We start from the raw sequence: 20,668 nt of genomic DNA, 5'->3' as shown, positions 1-20,668 counted from the left end.
TTTTACCCTTTTATCTGGCAACAAAACTGACACCTTTTTTGAGTTGTACGCCTTTTGGCGTCATCTGGTCCAATGAAGAGGTTGGATGTGCGACGCCCACATGAATAGGTGGAACGCTGGGTTCCTAAAACCCAGCAAGACAGTGGGGAGCACAGCTGGTTCATCTGTCAGTTATCCCTTGACACCTGGATCATTCCCATTACCTGCTGTCAAGGAATCCACACTTACATGGCCTTAAATTGCACCTATCATGGCATTAGCACTGGGATAAGGTTACTTGCAATTCGTCATGAATGTTGGATTTTTGTTTAGATATGTTAATGATGCATGTGAAATGTATGTGTATTTTAGAGTTTATCTTTGTGGGGAGATGTGGTGCAGTTATTTCACTGCATTATGAACTCAACAATTAGTCTGATTACCACTGCCAGCAAACATGATTGATAAGTGAAAGCTGAACTGCTTGTGGGCCTCTGCTATGTTGATTGATCTTAAATTAACTACATGGTGAAGGGAGGAAGCGTCAATACTGAGCAGATGAAGGCGGCCAGGAATGGTTCTGGACACACCACCACTTTTTACCATGCCAGTGTGTGACAGTGTCAAGTTTGTATTTGCAGTAAATTATATTAACTATTGAACATGGAGGTTAAATCAAAACAATCGCTTATTTTAGTTTCCCTCTGGAACTTTTTGGAAGAATGGAAACAGGAAATTAACAGCACATATGCCGCTGAAGTTATATCTGTTCATCCAAGCATTCAAGCAAATCTGAGCCTGGCTTCACACCGCTAAAGTTTCGATTGAACATTTATTTATGCATTTCTGCATAATACAATTAGTATTATTCCCAACAGCCTTTGCTATGTTAGCTGATATTTGCTTTTATAAATACTACTTTTGCAGCCAGGCTGCTGAAATTGTGTGCTTGGTGTTTTGGTCTAACATTTATTTTGAAGATACTAGGGCTTCCAGGCATATTTTTAAATCCTTTATATTAAGTTCGCTTGCTTGCTTGCGTGCTTGCTTGCTTACGACCGTGCAAATCTTTCGGTCGTTTTTTAAAAAATTCCCAAAATTTTACACTTTTTAGGCAAAAAAAATTGATTTTACATATATTCAAATAGAACTCATTCTTGGCTTTGGTTGAACGTCACAGTATAAGAGCCCAGAGCGTAACCCCTCCACAGGCCGTGGCGGAGTAGCGCAGTTGGTAGCGCCCTTGCTTCCCATGCCAAAGGTCGCAGGATCGATCCCCGCGTCCTCCACAGGTGAATATATTTTTAAATCCTTTATATTAAGTTCGCTTGCTTGCTTAGGACCGTGCAAATCTTTCGCTCGTTTTTTAACCCACTTCCCGTGATCCAATCGAGCTGACATTTTTTCCAAAATTTTACACTGTTTAGGGAAAACAAATTAAATATTTAATTACCAATTGCTTAATACTGGCAGACAATCATCTGACCCATAGATTGCAGCCATCTCAAGCCAGAGGACGAGAGAACTCTAGCCGCCACGCATATAAAGGATTTAGAGTGAAAAACTTTGTTTTTACGGGTTTACTTGTTAACCTTTTGCCCCCTCATTGTGTGTCTTAACAGCCCGTGTGATGAATTGTGGATAATCTTGAATATATGGATAAATATAGACGTGTAAGGCAAGTGCGACTGTATATATTCATTCCTCTGTGCCTCGATACTGATGAAGATGGTGTGGACATTTTTTTCTGTCTGCAGCTGATCCTTCTTATGATGCTTCCTCTGCAGAATTGGTCTGATGGAGCAAAGGCACTCAGCGCAGCTCAGTAGACAAAGACAACAATGGGACCAGTATGCAAACAGCATGGATTGTACTGGAAATTTTACACAAGACCAGAGATCTCCAATGGGAGAGAAACGCTTCAAGTGCACTGTGTCTGGGAAGGCATTTTCAGATTCATTTAATCTTAAAAAACACCAGAGAACACACACAGGAGAGAAACCCTTCAGGTGTAGTGTGTGTGGGAAGGAATTTTCATTTTCATCTGGTCTTAAAAAACACGAGAGAACACACACAGGAGAGAAACCCTTCAAGTGCACTGTGTGTGGGAAGGCATTTTCAAGTTCATATTATCTTAAGATACACCAGAGAACACACACAGGAGATAAACCCTTCAAGTGCAGTGTGTGTGAGATGGCATTTTCACATTCATCTAATCTTAAAATCCACCAGAGAATACACACAGGAGAGAAACCCTTCAAGTGCAGTGTGTGTGAGATGGCATTTTCACAGTTATCTAATCTTACAATCCACCAGAGAACGCACAAAGGAGAGAACCCCTTCAAGTGCGGTGTGTGTGAAATGGCATTTTCACATTCATCAAATCTTAAAATGCACGAGAGAACGCACACAGCAGAGAAACCCTTTAAGTGCAGTGTGTGTGGGAAGGCATTTTCACGTTCGTCTTATTTTAAAATACACCAGAGAACACACACAGGAGAGAAACCCTTCAAGTGCACTGTGTGCGGGAAGGCGTTTGCACAGACAACACAGCTTAATACACACCAGATAACACACTGGCATCAGAAGACCCCCAAGGAGTGTAGTCTGAAATCGACTTGTGAAAGTCAAAGTGCTGCAATGAGCCCATCCCTCCTGAAAAAAGAACCAGAAGTAAATTCCAGCTTGGACACAATGAAATGTATCAAGGTGACATTTGAAGAGGCGACGGTGAAGAGCGAAGAAGTGACAGTGAAGAGCGAAGAAGTGACAGTGAAGAGCGAAGAAGTGAAGGCAAAATGTGAAGATGAACATTCAACTCCAAAATCGGACCTTCACATCAATGGAGGCAACGTGAAGCAGGAGGAGAATTCTGACTGTGAGGCAGAGCGAGGCAACTCCCAGCAGTTTGTGGAAGTGGAGGTGTGGGTGGACTTCTTAGACAATACAAGGTCAAATGGAGAACCTGTAGATGTGTAAGCTTGAGACAATGAAGCTGCAATAGATTCACATTTGTCACAGGCCTTTAATGAAAAGAACGTGAAGTTGAATACTCCATTTCTAGGTTCAACCTGCAGAGTAAGAGCGGTCAGTATTTGCGGACCTGTGGGTTGGGTAGATCTCTAACTAGGAGCGAGAGCCAATAAACTCCCAAGCATTCACTATGTTATAATAATATTAGCATTTATATGGGGCTCGCTTATCATATCTTTTCACAAACACTCGAAGAGCACGCCTTTTGGAGTCCTCTGGATTAACACCGTTTGATACTAGGCTCGAAAGAAAGCTGTCTCTGGTGTGGACCAATCAGTTTCAAAGATAATGCATATGTTTTGTCATATGACCAGACGGCGATCCGAGGGGAGAGATTCACGTAAAGACAGAGACACGACCCATACATCGAGACTACTGCAAGTTACAGAAGACTACAAGCGACAGAGAGTACTGCGACGCGCAGACTCCGGGGCATGGCCTCGAGATCAACAATGGGTGTTGTGTCTCGCAAAGAGGGGCGAGGTGATGCTCGGTGCTGAGTTCGACATGGACCGACAGAGTATCGCTGAGAGTTTTATTCTACATTTATCCTGATGTTTTGAGTCGCTTGCAAAGTCAAGGATTGCGATAAGTTGTATTGTACTAAGCTTTCACAGTTGTTTAAGAGGTGTGCAAATACAATTTACAAGTTTTGAGAGTGAGTTCCAGCTCCCACGAGCAGCTGCGATCGGCAGGCTCCGGGGAACCTGCCCCCGTGACTGGCACATCGTCAACGAGCTGCACCAGCAGAAACCACGAGTCTACGAAATCAACACAAAGAGTTAACTTACTGCAAGCGGCAAGCTCTGGGGTGGGACTCTGCAATCAACCAAGGATGAAGAGGTTTGCCGAGTAGAAATTGGTCACCGAGTACGAGCTCGGCGCTGACGGAAGAAGTATCGCTCAAAGTTATTCTACACTGAGTGCCAGCTACCACGAGCAGCTGCAGCCCGAGAGATAGTGTCGAGCAACGACGAGCAATCAACTGGGAGAAAGGGTGGAAGCCCAAGCATCGACCAAGCCAGCATCTTAGAGAACCAGCTGCACGCGCAACCAGGCATCGCCAGAGAGCACGGAGCCGGAGAGAGAGCGCAGCAGCGCCACCGAGCACGGGTGTCAGCTGCCAGCGGACGAGCGGTGAGCGCTGTCGAGCACCTTCAAAGACAAGCATCGTGACGATTCAGCTCATCCAGCAGGGGAAAGAGCCTGACCAGCCGCCCGTGAGGAAGAGGAGAGCGCCGTGTGTTCGACCCACACGCACCGACCAGCACCAGCTGTGAACCAAGACAAGAGTGAGGAACGGCGACCAGCAGACGAGCTGCGGGCGCTATCTGACGACGGAATCATCGCGCACCGCCGACGGCGAGCGTCGTGCCGACTCTTCATCAAGCAGTGGGCAGCAACTCCAGCTGCCGCCGAGCGAGAGAGAGCGAGGAAGCTGTGTGTATGACCCTCCCCCACACTCACATACTCGCCACGTATCACCCAGCGTCTGCTTGACGCAAAGAATTGATCAAGGAGACAAAACCACCAAACACACCGCACATACCGGGACTGATAATAATAAGAAGAATGATAAGAGTGCGTCAACTATTAGTTGGTAATGAAGAACATTGCTGCCCATTGAGTCACGTGGATACGGTCGTTGAGAAGTATTTTAGTCGTTCTTTTTGTTAATTTTAACTGTACTGATGAATTCATTGACGAAACTAAACGCTTATAAACCTACGTTACGAATCCACACACAGGGAGACTTGTGTTGAAATCTTTCTTTTGATCACAGAATCTTGCCCGCGAATGTATTGAAGCCTTAGCCAATTGATAAGCATTTGCTGAAGCAGGCACACTGCTGGACACCATTGTTCCAAGACATTTAGTTAGATGAAACTGACATTTAGCTTATTACATAATCTACCAATGAATTTATTGAGGTCTACTTTTGCCTTCGGGACATGTTTCTTTATTGCCGTTCGTATGAATATCGTCACATTTATTTTTAAGGACTTTTTCCTATCGTTGTATATGCTCGCGTTACTCTGAGAAATTAACCGATTGCTCTGTTACACAGTTTAACAACGTAATCATTGAGGGTTAAATGTACGGATCAATGAGCACATCTCCAGGAGTACTGTGTTGACAATTCCAAGCATAAGAGTTCGCATATTAGAGTGTTATGTTTTTGTTTAGAAATTAAAGTTGCTTAACACAGAAGTGTCTGAGTGGTTCCTTCCTAAGTTCATGCATAATGATCTTAATTAAAAGAACTGTATCCTTTGGCGAGATCTGAATTCTGAGACCTGATAGAATTACACTAAAACATAATCAGTTAAAGTTAAAGCGAGAATCTTTGTATTATCACAATTAGTAAGAAGACAAGTTTTTTCACGGACCAGGGGGGGGCGGGGGGGATGGTTTCATGATGATTCAAGCGCATTATATTTATTGTGCACTTTATATTATTATTACATTGTAATGTGAAATAATTATACAACTCGCCATAATGCAGAATCAGTGGTAGCTCTGAGCTTGTTTTCCTGTAACTAGATGGTCCCATCTGGCCGTGATGGGAGACCGTGACACCCGAAGTGTGTTGCCTATGTCCAGTCTACTCCATAATCTCGTTTTGGTTGCTGTCACTGCAGAAAACCCTGTTTCACAAAGATGGGATGTTGGAAATCGAAGCAGGCTTTTCAGTGCTTTTGTGGCAATCTCAGGATATTCCGCCTTGACTTTAATCCAGAACGTATCGAGATTTGAAGTTGTCTCAAACATACTTTTAATGCCACCTTCATTTGCGATCTCAAGCAGTTGATCCTCTTCTAGCACAGACAAAGTCGATTCACCTGGCTTATTCACAAATGGGTTGCGGATCCATTCCTTCCCAGGTCGGGGGTCTTTTGTGGTTGGGAAGTAATTCTCAAACTCTTTTAAAAGCTTTGTCTGTGTTTCTCAAGTAGATGTCTGTGTGTTACATGTGTATGTGTGTAGGGCTGTGTGTGTGTCAGTCTATCTATGTGTGTCTGTCTAAGTCCATGTGTGTGTGTCTGTCTAAGTCCATGTGTGTGTGTCTTAGTCTATGTGTGTGTGTGTCTTAGTCTATGTGTGTGAGTAAGTACATATGTGTGTTTACATAAATGTGTGTGTGAGTCCACGTATGTCTGTGTGTGAGTCGCTGTATGTGTGTACGTCGATATATGTGTGTGTAACTCCATGTGTGTATATCTCAAGTGGATGTCTATGTGTGACAGTCTGTATGTCTGTGTACGGCAATGTGTGTCTCATTCTATGTATGTGTGTGAGTCGCTGTATGTGTGTACGTCCATATGTGTGTGTAACTCCATGTGTGTGTATATCTCAAGTGGATGTCTATGTGTGTATAAGTCCATATGTGTGTGTTTAAGTCGATGTCTTTGTGTGTGTGAGTCCATATGTGCGTGTGTGTCTGAGTCCATGTGCGTGTGTGTTAGTTGCTCTGTGTGCATGCCTCAATGTTAGTCAGTGTAAGTCTATTTCTTTGCGTGTCTGTAGGCCCATGTGTGTGTCTTAGTCCATGTGTGCGTCTTAGTCCATGTGTGTGCTTTATTGACCTGCTCAAGGCTTATGATACCATCAGTAGGCCTGGGCTCTGGATTGTTCTTCATGCTTTCCGAGTCCCTCACCCACTGATCACCATCCATAAGGACCTTCATGATGGTGAGCGGGCCCGGGTAAAACTACGTGGCCGGGAGTCAGAGCCTTTCCCTGTACACTTTGGGGTGCGACAGGGATGTCCTCTGGCTCCCACATTTAACATCTATTTTGACCACGTAGTTCGTGAAGCCTTCAATAGCTGTACCGGAGGAATTTCCATTTGGTACAGATACAATGGGAGGCTGATCGATGCCCGGGTGCGGTTAAGGGATGGCTCCCTATTGCTCAGCCACATTATGTATGCCGATAATCTGCTAATTGCTACTCGGAGGAGGAGTTCTCGGTGCCGTTGCTGAACCTGGAGCTTGCCACCAAGAGGTGGGGCCTTACCATCAGCCCCACCAAAACAAAGCACCTGCCTGGGTATTTTGTACCATCGGACACTCCATTCCCACAACTCCCGATGGGTGATGGGGCAGTTGTGGAGACAGTGGAGAGTTTCCCATACCTTGCCAGTCTGCTAATGACCAGCTCTGGTTTAACAGCAGAGGTCTCACTCAGAATCCGTTGAGCCGGATTATCTTTTCATCGGTTGTGTAACACTGTTTGGAAGCTACCTGCTCTATCACTCCGCACGAAGCTTCAGATCTTCTCGGCCACGGTCATTCCCTCCCTTCTCTATGCTTCTGAAACTTGGACCCCCCCTAATGGAATATCTTCGCCGATTAGAAACATTTAGGATGGCCTGCCTACGATGCATCCTGGGTTTAACCAGGCTGGATTGTGTGAAGAGCTCACAAATCCTTGAAAGATCTGGGCAAAGTCCCATCCGTGAGCTCCTCCAGCAGGTCATGTAGCCCGCATGCCCAGCCACTGCATGCCTAAACAGCTTTTGTTTGGCCGGATCGAAGGGGCTAAACGGCCGTGGCACGGGCTGGAGAAGAGATGGAGTGATGTGGTACAGGAGGACGTGGAGCTGAGTGGACTTGCCGATGACTGGTACCAGCCATGTCAAGATCGGCCTCTGTGGAGGAGGCTCGTGAAGGACGCTACTGGCCAGTTGAAGGCAATCGCCCTCCATAAACAACGGAGGGCGGAGGAGCGACGCTCACAACAACGAGCGGAGCGCCGGGCGGCTAAAGCACAGCGAGTTGCCACAGTAGGGGCCACAGGTGGTGCATCAGCCAGTCGTCTCAGTCGACCTGTGCCATCTGGGTTTGCACCGTGACCTCCTGCCAGCAGGCGTTCGACACTTCATGTGGCCTCAAGGTGCACATAGCCTGGCACAAGCGTTGTGGTGACGTCACCGCCACTTAGTGGCGAATGGCGGTTGTTGTTTAGTCTATGTATGTGTAACGGGTTCCGGAGACACTTGTAGAGGTAACTTGTTTATTACAACCCAACACTCTCCAACAGTCCAACTCTCCAACAGTCCTGACTCTCCAACACTCCTGATACTCTGTTATAGCTTAGGTACACAGCCTAGGTACACAGCCTAGATACTCTACTCTGGCTACGCTCTGGAACTCGCCCTCACAAGGTCGTAGAGTCGGGAGTTCCAGAGTCCCACCATTGGCTCTCACAGCGTCCCAGGGTCCTCCGATGGCTGGTCTTGGGTCTTGGGTCTTGAGCTACGACTGGGCCCTGATCGTCCAGGGAGCTCCCCTTTTATGCCTGGTCCAACGAGGGGTGGGGCCGTGTGCGCCACCAGACATCCCACAGAGCACACACAGCCCCCCCCCGTTGGCGGCGCCAAGAGGCTTAAGCGCCTGAGAACCCAACGCCTGGTGCCAAGAGGCTTAAGCGTCTGGACCCGCCTGGGAACCCAACGCCTGGTGCCAAGAGGCTTAAGCGCCTGGCCCACCCAGGGTCCCAGAGCCCCCAGCAGCCCCTCCCTTCTTATGTCACTACATTACCCCCCTCTACGTAGCCTCCAGCCGACCCGGCTGTCAATAATTAGAAAGTTTAAATTAACGAAAGGGAGAGAGAGAAAAAAAATACGCGAGCCTCAACAGGAAAAGAAAAGAGAACAAGAAAGCAACCATAAATACCATAACCAACCTGTACAACTTTACACTATATACAAGCATCAATCAACAAAAAGGTGAAGCAATGACACGTGAACAAACGACCCGCGGCACACCCAGCCCTCCTCGGGATCCGCATAGAAAACGGGGAATTAACAACAACAAATATACAGATTCCGACGCGTTGGATGCACAACCACCGCATGGATGGCAGGGTTCCACACCACTCTGCCAGCCTCCCATCCGTCAGGTGGAGAGAAGGCGAAGACCAACATGTCGAGCATCCCTCTACACACACTAATCCGGACGTCTGTCTACGTCCCGGGTCGAGAAGTCGTACTTCAGGGTCGACCCATGTACTAGGCAAAGAAGTCACACTTCAGGGCTGCTCCAGTATCTACATTTAAAATATATATATAAAATTTACATGACACAAACAAAATAAATCTGCCTGCTCCTGTCCATAAATGGTGGCCGCACGCGCGAACCGCATCTCCAAGGCATCCCGTGCTTGCGTCCCAGCAGCCCTCAATGAGAACCACCACCGACATTACATGTCAACCATTAGCACCCCCCGCCTTTCCAACGTGCGTCTCCATCTTAAAACCGCGCACGTCGGCCATATCGGGGGGGGGGAATTTCAACCCAGTCTCTCTCCAAGACTCGCATCGCAGCATATAGCTGTACCGACCGAGCTGAGACCCAGTCTCTCTCCAAGACTCGCATCGCAGCATATAGCTGTACCGACCGAGCTGAGACGACCCATCGTTCACTCCCTGCACAACATGCACCCTAACAACTGAGGGATGCAGTCCCAACGTAACGGGACAACTACACCTGAACACCATGAATCTCTAGCCCACTGTTTCAACGCGCCTCGGAGTGTTTCAATCTCCGGGCCGTCAGGGCGAGTCTACTGCTCCAGACGCACCACGGAGGGTCTCAACCTCCGGGCCGTCAGGTCAAGCCGTCAGCTACTCCATGACGGGACCAGACTCTCCGAGCCATGTGAGCGCACAGCCCACTAGGCTAGACATGCCACGGAGTGTTTCAATCTCTGGGCTGTCAGGTCAAGCCGTCAGCCATAGCATGACGGGACCACAACTCTCGTGTTAGACACGCAACACCCGCTGGGCCATCCTGGTCAGGATCTGCACCCCAAGATATTTGAGAGCCAGCATGACAATTCCAAATCCTTGGTAGCATGTCACCATCTCAAAATAAATGCCCCATACAGTATATACATCGTTAACAATGACAGCACAAGCTATACATTAACAATCACGAACAAAGCTCAATACAAACCATACATTGTTAACAATCACAAGCAAAGTTTCGCACACACATTGACAACACTCACGAGCGAAGCTCCACACAGTTTACCCAACAACAATCACGACTCCCCGTCGACAACGAAGAGAATGTCAACAAAAAAATCATTAATCCGGAGCGCGTAAATGTAGGAAGTGTCAGGGGCCTGGTCTCCTGACCTCCAACCTTTGGCCAGAGCAGCAGAGGCGGCGACCAGCGTGTCGGTCGATGTGCCGGCCCCGGCGCCGGTTACAGTAAGAATGGCGCTCTCACTGTCCGGTCGCAGCGCTGATGACGCGGTATGCTAGGTTGAAGCCAGCTGTCGTCCGGCAGTGAAGGTCGCAGCGCTGATGACGCGGCGTTGTTTGATTGGGCCACTCTGGGCCTGGAAGTGACGTTGCTCCCAGCGGTCATTTCTCCTCCGGTGGAAGTGATGTCATTCCCGGAAGTATCCCCCACCCCCGGCACGGGAATGCCGGTGGCGTCCACCATGCCCGTGGCGGCGGCGGGCTCAGGCGAGCGCTGCGCCTCTTCTCTCCCTCCCGCCATCGCCTGTGAGCGCCGCATCTCACCCAGGAGGGAGGCGGTGGCGCAAAGCAGCTCTGCGAGGCGAAGCAGCGCCTCTTTCATCCCTGCTCCCGACGCTGGAGAGGGGACGGTCGGCGGAGCAGACAGCTGCTTAGCCGGCGGTGCGGCGTGGTTGTCGGCCAGCGGTGCAGCGTCGCTGTCGGCCGGCGTTGGCCGCCCCATCGCTGCCTGCTCCTCGACATCGCCGTCAGGACTGAAGGTACGTGGCTTACTTCTTGTCTCCATAGCCACTTCTGACGCCAAATGTAACGGGTTCCGGAGACACTTGTAGAGGTAACTTGTTTATTACAACCCAACACTCTCCAACAGTCCAACTCTCCAACAGTCCTGACTCTCCAACACTCCTGATACTCTGTTACAGCCTAGGTACACAGCCTAGGTACACAGCCTAGATACTCTACTCTGGCTACGCTCTGGAACTCGCCCTCACAAGGTCGTAGAGTCGGGAGTTCCAGAGTCCCACCATTGGCTCTCACAGTGTCCCAGGGTCCTCCGATGGCTGGTCTTGGGTCTTGGGTCTTGAGCTACGACTGGGCCCTGATCGTCCAGGGAGCTCCCCTTTTATGCCTGGTCCAACGAGGGGTGGGGCCGTGTGCGCCACCAGACATCCCACAGAGCACACACAGCCCCCCCCCGTTGGCGGCGCCAAGAGGCTTAAGCGCCTGAGAACCCAACGCCTGGTGCCAAGAGGCTTAAGCGTCTGGACCCGCCTGGGAACCCAACGCCTGGTGCCAAGAGGCTTAAGCGCCTGGCCCACCCAGGGTCCCAGAGCCCCCAGCAGGCCCTCCCTTCTTATGTCACTACATATGTGTGAGTGCATTTGTGTGTGTAACTCTATGTGTGTGTGTCAGTCCATTTGTGTGTAACTACATGTGTGTCTGCCTTTTTCGCCCGGGCAACGTCGGGTACTTACCGCTAGTACCAAATAAATGAAACTGAAACTATCAACTGACGGTTAATTAACAATTTATTCCTAAATATAATCGCTAGTTCATTGTGACTGCTTCAGCATCCACGCCTCATCACTGGACTTGAGCCCGTCTCATTGACATAATTTATTTAGTTACACCGCCGCTCGTTGGGGGAGGGGATTGTGTGTTCAAACCCTCTAGTGACGTCATGTCACCGCTTGCTTCCGCGTGACGTCACGACATATCCATAAGCTGCTGCACCGCGCGCGTGCTCTAAGATCCGAGGTGAGAAGTTAACATCGTGGTGGTTGTTGTCGTGGTGGTTATTGTTGTTACCCAGGTAGAGCCTCTCTCCGTCTCTCTCTCGTAGGGATATCAATTGAGTAGCTGCGAGTATGGAATCGATGTCCAGGTTGGAACATTACAACGCGGGGTTTAGCCACGCGGGGCCTTGCCGCCTGCCCTCGCCTGATTGCATTTGCTTTAATCTTTTGCTTAAGTTTAATTCGTCTTCATCTGGCTCACTACTTCATGGGACCTCCTTTGCCAGTAGCAAAATATAAGAAGAGGTTTTTTCCCCTTTTTTGGCAACAAAACAGGTGTTAAGATATTCTTGGTTCTTTCGGTGAAGTCACATAGAAGGGAAATAAAGTAATACAATTTCTTGCTGTGGATTTCACATCTGACGATGATTGCTCGTGTTGCAGTCAAAACGTGAGAATTTTTATTTATTTCATTTTTCTTCTACGTGACTAGGTGTGAAAAACAGCAAGAATTTTTTTCAAAATTTTGGAAAATTTTCGTGCTGTTTTTCACACCTGACGATGATTGCTCGTGTTGCAGTCGAAATGTGAGAATTTTTTTTATTTCATTGTTTTTCTTCTACATGACTTTAGGTGTGAAAAACAGCAAGAAAATTTTTCTAAATTTTGGAAAATTGTCTTGCTGTGTTTTTCACAGCTGACGATGATTGCTCGTGTTGCAGTCGAAACGTCGTGAGAATTTTTATTTTTTTTATTTTATTGTTTTTCTTCTACGTTACTTTAGGTGTGAAAAACAGCAAGAAATTTTTGGAAAATTTTCTTGCCGTGTTTTCACACCCGACGATGATTGCTCGTGTTGCAGTTGAAAAGTCGTGAGAAATGTTTTTAGTTTATTGTTTTTCTTCAACGTGACTTTAGGTGTGAAAAACAGCCAGAAAATTTATGAAAATTTTGGAAAATTGTCTTGCTTTGTTTTTCACATCTGATGATGATTGCTCGTGTTGCAATCGAAACGTTGTGAGAAATTTTAATTGTTTCATATTTTATTATTTCCCTTCTACTTGATGACTTTACCGAAAGAATCAAGAATATGAATCCCTGCAGTCACGAAAGCTTTAAATAAAAATTTAGGTGTTAAGATGTTAAAACGCCGAACTGAAACCTCTTGCAAGGAATCGTGTCTGCATTAACCACAATATACTCGCGATCAATATGCAAACAAAACACATGCTGTGATAATCTGTGCATTGTCTGTGAAACTGATTGGTCCAAAACCAGAGACGGCTTTCTTTCGAGCCTAGTCTCAAACGGTGTTAGACCAGAGGACAGCGCCAAAAGGCGTACACAGCACAAAGACAACACCACCATCAGAACAATGACAGCTCGGGGTGAGCAGCTACATCATGGGACCTCCTTTCCCAGTAGAAAAATATAAGAAGAGGCTTTTCCCCTTTTATCATTTCCAGATTTGTACAATTCTTTTTGTCTTGGGATATTTTTTGTATACGGTTTCTCAGTATTTATTTCAATTGGTTGGACTAGCTCCACCCACCTACCTTGATGCACCCATCTCAGGCCTATATAAGACCTTGTCTCAACAGCTTTTTCTCTCACCTGAAGACGATTGCTTGTGTTGCGATCGAAACGTCATGATCTATTATTTTCTATGTACGCGATTTGACCGAAAGACCCAAAGAGTATTACTTCCTGCAGTCAATAAAGCTTTAAATCAATAAATAATTATGTAGTTTGAGAAGCTCCCAATGCACCATTGGAACCACCTTTGCCAGTAGCAAAATATGATTATTGTTTTTTACCCTTTTATCTGGCAACAAAACTGACACCTTTTTTTTACAAGGAGTCATGTTTGCATTGACCACAATACCTGCGGTCAGAATGCAAAAAAAAACACAACTCTGATAATGTATGCACTGTCCTTGAAATTGATTGGTCCACACCCGAGACAGCTTTTCTTAGAGCCTTGTCTCACATGGTGTTGGACCAGATGACGCCAAAAGGCGTACAACTCAAAGACAATGCACTATCAGAGTATGAGAGCTCGGGGTAAGCATTTACACCATTGGAACCTCCTTTGCCAGTAGCAAAATATGATAATTGTTTTTTTACCCTTTTATTTGGCAACAAAACTGACACCTTTTTTGAGTTGTACGCCTTTTGGCGTCATCTGGTCCAATGAAGAGGTCGGATGTGCGATGCCCACATGAATAGGTGGAACGCTGGGTTCCTAAAAACCCAGCAAGACAGTGGGGAGCACAGCTGGTTCATCTGTCAGTCATCCCTTGACACCTGGATCATTACCTGCTGTCAAGGAATCCACACTTACATGGCCTTAAATTGCACCTATCATGGCATTAGCACTGGGATAAGGTTACTTGCAATTCGTCATGAATGTTGGATTTTTGTTTAGATATGTTAATGATGCATGTGAAATGTATGTGTATTTTAGAGTTTATCTTTGTGGGGAGATGTGGTGCAGTTATTTCACTGCATTATGAACTCAACAATTAGTTTGATTACCACTGCCAGCAAACATGATTGATAAGTGAAAGCTGAATTGCTTGTGGGCCTCTGCTATGTTGATTGATCTTAAATTAACTACATGGTGAAGGGAGGAAGCGTCAATACTAAGCAGATGAAGGCGGCCAGGAATGGTTCTGGACACACCACCACTTTTTACCATGCCAGTGTGTGACAGTGTCAAGTTTGTATTTGCAGTAAATTATATTAACTATTGAGCATGGAGGTTAAATCAAAACAATCGCTTATTTTAGTTTCCCTCTGGAACTTTTTGGAAGAATGGAAACAGGAAATTAACAGCACATATGCCGCTGAAGTTATATCTGTTCATCCAAGCATTCAAGCAAATCTGAGCCTGGCTTCACACCTCTAAAGTTTCGATTGAACATTTATTTATGCATTTCTGCATAATACAATTAGTATTATTCCCAACAGCCTTTGCTATGTTAGCTGATATTTGCTTTTATAAATACTACTTTTGCACCCAGGCTGCTGAAATTGTGTGCTTGGTGTTTTGGTCCAACATTTATTTTGAAGATACTAGGGCTTCCAGGCATATTTTTAACCTTTTGCCCATGTGATGAATTGTGGATAATCTTGAATATATGGATAAATATAGACGTGTAAGGCATGTGTGACTGTATATATTCATTCCTCTGTGCCTCGATACTGATGAAGATGGTGTGGACATTTTTTTCTGTCTGCAGCTGATCCTTCTTCTGATGCTTCCTCTGCAGAATTGGTCTGATGGAGCAAAGGCACTCATCGCAGCTCAGTAGACAAAGACAACAATGGGACCAGTATGCAAACAGCATGGATTGTACTGGAAATTTTACACAAGACCAGAGATCTCCAACGGGAGAGAAACCCTTCAAGTGCACTGTGTGTGGGAAGGCATTTTCAGGTTCATTTAATCTTAAAAAACACCAGAGAACACACACAGGAGAGAAACCCTTCAGGTGTAGTGTGTGTGGGAAGGAATTTTCATTTTCATCTGGTCTTAAAAAACACGAGAGAACACACACAGGAGAGAAACCCTTCAAGTGCACTGTGTGTGGGAAGGCATTTTCAAGTTCATATTATCTTAAGATACACCAGAGAACACACACAGGAGATAAACCCTTCAAGTGCAGTGTGTGTGAGATGGCATTTTCACATTCATCTAATCTTAAAATCCACCAGAGAATACACACAGGAGAGAAACCCTTCAAGTGCAGTGTGTGTGAGATGGCATTTTCACAGTTATCTAATCTTACAATCCACCAGAGAACGCACAAAGGAGAGAACCCCTTCAAGTGCGGTGTGTGTGAGATGGCATTTTCACATTCATCAAATCTTAAAATGCACGAGAGAACGCACACAGTAGAGAAACCCTTTAAGTGCAGTGTGTGTGGGAAGGCATTTTCACGTTCGTCTTATTTTAAAATACACCAGAGAATACACACAGGAGAGAAACCCTTCAAGTGCACTGTGTGCGGGAAGGCATTTGCACAGACAACACAGCTTAATACACACCAGATAACACACTGGCATCAGAAGACCCCCAAGGAGTGTAGTCTGAAATCGACTTGTGAAAGTCAAAGTGCTGCAATGAGCCCATCCCTCCTGAAAAAAGAACTAGAAATAAATTCCAGCTTGGACACAATGAAATGTATCAAGGTGACATTTGAAGAGGCGACGGTGAAGAGCGAAGAAGTGACAGTGAAGAGCGAAAAAGTGAAGGTCAAATGTGAAGATGAACATTCAACTCCAAAATCGGACCTTCACATCAATGGAGGCAACGTGAAGCAGGAGGAGAATTCTGACTGTGAGGCAGAGCGAGGCAACTCCCAGCAGTTTGTGGAAGTGGAGGTGTGGGTGGACTTCTTAGACAATAAAAGGTCAAATGGAGAACCTGTAGATGTGTAAGCTTGAGACAATGAAGCTGCAATAGATTCACATTTGTCACAGGCCTTTAATGAAAAGAACGTGAAGTTGAACACTCCATTCCTAGGTTCAACCTGCAGAGTAAGAGCGGTCAGTATTTGCAGAACTGTGGGTTGGGTAGATCTCTAACTAGGAGCGAGAGCCAATAAACTCCCAAGCATTCACTATGTTATAATTTTAGCATTTATATGGGGCTCGCTTAATCGCCTCAGCAACTCGGAGTTTTGTATCATATCTCATCACAAACACTCGAAGAGCACGCCTTTTGGAGTCCTCTGAATTATCACCTTTTGATACTCGGCTCGAAAGAAAGCTGTTTCTGGTGTGGACCAATCAGTTTCAAAGATAATGCATATGTTTTGTCCTATGACTAACCACGGCGATCCGAGGGGAGAGACTACTGCGAGTTACAGAAGACTACAAGCGACAGAGTACTGCGACGGACAGACTCCGGGGCAAGGCCTCGATATCAACAATGGGTGTTGTGTCTCGCAGAGAAGAGGGGCGAGGTGATGCTCTGTGCGAGAGTTCGGCATGGACCGACAGAGTATCGCTGAGAGTTTTATTCTACATTTATCCTGATGTTTTCAGTTGCTTGCAAAGTCAAGGATTGCGATAAGTTGTATTGTACTAAGCTTTCGCAGTTGTTCAAGAGGTGTGCGAATACAATTTACAAGTTTTGAGAGTGAGTTCCAGCTTTCACGAGCAGCTGCGATCGGCAGGCTCCGGGGAACCTGCCCTCTTGACTGGCACATCGTCAACGAGCTGCACCAGCAGAAGCCACGAGTCCACGAAATCAACGCAAAGAGTTGACTTACTGCAAGCAGCAAGCTCTGGGGTGGGACTCTGCAATCAACCAAGGATGAAGAGGCTTGCCGAGTAGCAATTGGTCACCAAGTACGAGCTCGGCGCTGACGGAAGAAGTATCGCTCAAAGTTATTCTACACTGAGTGCCAGCTCCCACGAGCAGCTGCAGCCCGAGAGATAGAGTGACGAGCAACGACGAGCAATCAACCGGGAGAAAGGGTGGAAGCCCAAGCATCGACCAAGCCAGCATCGCAGAGAACCAGCTGCACGCACAACTAGGCATCGCCAGAGAGCACGGAGCCGGAGAGAGAGCGCAGCAGCGCCACCGAGCAAGGGTGTCAGCTGCCAGCGGACGAGCGGCGAGCGCTGTCGAGCACTTTCAAAGACGAGCATTGTGCCGACTCAGCTCATCCAGCAGGGGAAAGAGCCTGACCAGCCGCCCGTGAGGAAGAGGAGAGCGCCGTGGGTTCGACCCACACGCACCGACCAGCACCAGCTGTGAACCAAGACAAGAGTGAGGAACGGCGACCAGCAGACGAGCTGCGGGCGCTATCTGACGACGGAATCATCGCGCACCGCCGACGGCGAGCGTCGTGCCGACTCTTCATCCAGCAGTGGGCAGCAGCTCCAGCTGCCGCCGAGCGAGAGAGAGAGCGAGGAAGCTGTGTGTATGACCCTCCCCCACACTCACATACTCACCACGTATCACCCAGCGTCTGCTTGATGCAAAGAATTGATCAAGGAGACAAAACCACCAAACACACACACACCGCACATACCGGGACTAATAATAAGAAGAATGATAAGAGTGCGTCAACTATTAGCTGATAATGAAGAACATTGCTGCCCATTGAGTCACATGGATACGGTCGTTGAGAAGTATTTTAGTCGTTCTTTTTGTTAATTTTAACTGTACCGATGAATTCATTGACGAAACTTAACGTTTATAAACCTACGTTACGAATCCACACACTCACAGGGAGACTATTGTGTTGAAATTTTTATTTTGATCACAGAATCTTGCCCGCGAATTTATTGAAGCCTTAGCCAATTGATAAGCATTTGCTGAAGCAGACACACTGCCGCACACCATTGTTCCAAGACGTTTAGTTAATTACATAATCTACCAATGAATTCATTGAGGTCTACTTTTGCACTCGGGACATGTTTCTTTATTGCTGTTAGTATGAATATTGTCACATTTATTTTTAAGGACTTTTTTCCTATGCTCGTGTTACTCTGAGGAATTAACCGATTGCTCTGTTACCCAGTTTAACAACGCAATCATTGAGGGTTAAATGTACGGATCAATGAGGAGCACATCTCCAGGAGTACTGTATTGACAATTCCAAGCATAAGAGTTCGCATATTAGAGTGTTATGTTTTTGTTTAGAAATTAAAGTTGCTTAACACAGAAGTGTCTGAGTGGTTCCTTCCTAAGTTCATGCATAATGATCTTAATTATAAGAACTGTGTTCTTTGGCGAGATCTGAATTCTGAGACCTGATAGAATTACACTAAAACATAATCAGTAAAAGTTAAAGCGAGAATCTTTGTATTATCACAATTAGTAAGAAGACAATGTTTTCATGTACCAGTGTGGGGGGGGGGGGGGGGGTGGGTTTTATGATGATTCAAGCACATTATATTTGTTGTGCACTTTATTTATATTATTACATTGTAATATGAAATAATTATACAACTCACCATAATGCAGAATCAGTGGGAACCGTGAGCTTGTTTTCCTGTTACTAGATGGTCCCATCGGGGGTGATGGGAGACGGTGACACCCGAAACGTGTTGCCTATGTCCAGTCTACTCCATAATCTCGTTTTGGTTGCTGTCACTGCAGAAAACCCTGCTTCACAAAGATAGGATGTTGGAAATGGAAGCAGGCTTTTCAGTGCTTTTGTGACAATATCAGGATATTCCGCCTTGACTTTAATCCAGAACGTATCGAGATTTGAAATTGTCTCAAACATACTTTTAAGGCCACCTTCATTTGCGATCTCAAGCAGTTGATCCTCTTCTAGCACAGACAGTCGATTCACCTGGCTTATTCACAAATGGGTCGCGGGTCCATTCCTTCCCAGTTCGTGGGTCTTTTGTGGTTGGGAAGTAATGCTCAAACTCTTTTAAAAGCTGAGATAGCTTTTAATGCACCAGCTGGGAGAAAGGCCCTGGCTCAGTCTCTTTCAAAATCTCTGCTAGTGTTTGAAACATGTCAAAAGTTCCAATGTTCACTCGTCGCCCCCATAATTCCAGTTTGGCTTTGAATTAAGCCACTTTATCTGCCGAATTGAACAGAGTTGTCGATCTCCCCTGAAATTACAGATTGAGTACGTTGAGCAGGCTGATTATGTCACACAAGTGAGCAAGTTTTACGACCCATTCTGTGTCACTGAGATGTTCTGCCAGTGGTGACTGTTTTTGTAAAAGATATCTCTGGAGTGGCTCTCGCAACTCAAAAACTCTGGCCAGTGATTTACCTTTAGAAAGCCATCTCACTTCTGTGTTTTAGAGATGATGTGTGGTGAGCGCGCTGCGCTACGAACCCGGCGACCCGAGTTCAATTCCCGCTCACGGCCACAACGATTATTTTACTGGTCCTGGGCTTCCCCTAGGTCGACTCAACCTCAAACGAGTAACTGATGTGGTGTGTGAACATCGCCACTGGGGAGACCAAAGGCGGCCGGGCGTGGTGAATCCAAGTCCCGGGCGAAGCCGGGGAAGTCAAGCTAGTCTTCTATATATGAAAGGAAAATTTGTGAATGTGTTGTCTGTTCAAAATGTTTAGCGTACTTCCCGACATGCAACAAACTTGAAATTTGCCATGTGGGTACTTTGCAAAATGTACACCATGCACAAATTATAAAAATACACTTTTGTATTTGGGGGAGGGGGGGGGGGGGAAATGACCATGAAGTGTGTGGCGAAAATCGATATCTGCTGAGCGTTTGTGGTATCCATCAAACGGGAATAAGCCGATTCTAAAGAAATCTACAACCTTAGATTCCTTTGCGCGATCGTAAGTTTATTTTCCACCGCACGTTGGGTTTTATTTTAATTTTAATTAATGAGATAATCTTCTTGGTTCTCTCGGTAAAGTCACGTAGAAGGGAAGTAATAAAATAATAAAAAGAAATAAGTATATTGTGCTTTTTTAAAGAATATTTTATTTATTATTTGTTAATATGTATTATTTTAATTTTATTACTTCCCTTCTACGTGACTTTACCGAAAGAACCAAGAAGATGAATCCCTGCAGTCACGAAAGCTTTAAATCGAAATTTAATGAGATAATCATCAAAAACAATTCAGTTGTATATGTTATGTTTTTAAGTTTTTTGAGAAGTTTTGCAATAAATGTTTCCCCCGGGCAACGCCGGATGCTTCCCGCTAGTACCTAATAAATGCAACTGAAACTATCAACTGGCGGTTAATTAACATAATTTATTAATGCTTAATCACTGCACATGAGTCCGTATCATTAACATAATTTATTCAGTTACACCGTCGATCGTTGGGGAGGGGATTGTGTGTTGAACCCCGTAAGTGACGTCATGTCACCTGCTGCCGCGTGACGTCACGAGCTGCTACACCGCGCTCGCTCTCACAGATCCGAGGTGAGAAGTCAACATCGTGGTTGTTGTTG

The 20,668-nt window shown here is 46.0% G+C and overlaps 2 protein-coding genes across 2 annotated transcripts in view; both read left to right on the top strand.

Annotated features, from left to right (window-relative positions):
* Window positions 1-5,223, top strand: part of LOC133361364 (oocyte zinc finger protein XlCOF6-like) — a 28,753-nt gene extending 23,530 nt beyond the window's left edge. Inside the window, exon 4 of the mRNA XM_061580289.1 lies at window positions 1,767-5,223. Within this exon, the coding sequence (XP_061436273.1) occupies window positions 1,767-2,958 (1,192 nt within the window). The 3' untranslated portion in view covers window positions 2,959-5,223. The remainder of the gene's footprint in view (window positions 1-1,766) is intronic.
* Window positions 5,224-11,696: 6,473 nt separating this feature from the next.
* The window catches only part of LOC133361393 (zinc finger protein 271-like), a gene marked incomplete at its 3' end in the record, with an annotated part of 28,027 nt that continues 19,055 nt past the window's right edge, over window positions 11,697-20,668 (top strand). The window contains exons 1-2 of the mRNA XM_061580326.1: window positions 11,697-11,764; window positions 15,018-15,762. Coding sequence (XP_061436310.1) covers window positions 15,028-15,762 — 735 coding nt within the window. The remainder of the gene's footprint in view (window positions 11,765-15,017; window positions 15,763-20,668) is intronic.

This window comes from Lethenteron reissneri, chromosome 72 (genome assembly GCF_015708825.2).
Source record: "Lethenteron reissneri isolate LAM-NWPU_2019-01 chromosome 72, ASM1570882v1, whole genome shotgun sequence".
Classification (NCBI taxonomy): Eukaryota; Metazoa; Chordata; class Hyperoartia; order Petromyzontiformes; family Petromyzontidae; genus Lethenteron; species Lethenteron reissneri.
This window is presented reverse-complemented; position numbering and strand designations above follow the sequence as displayed.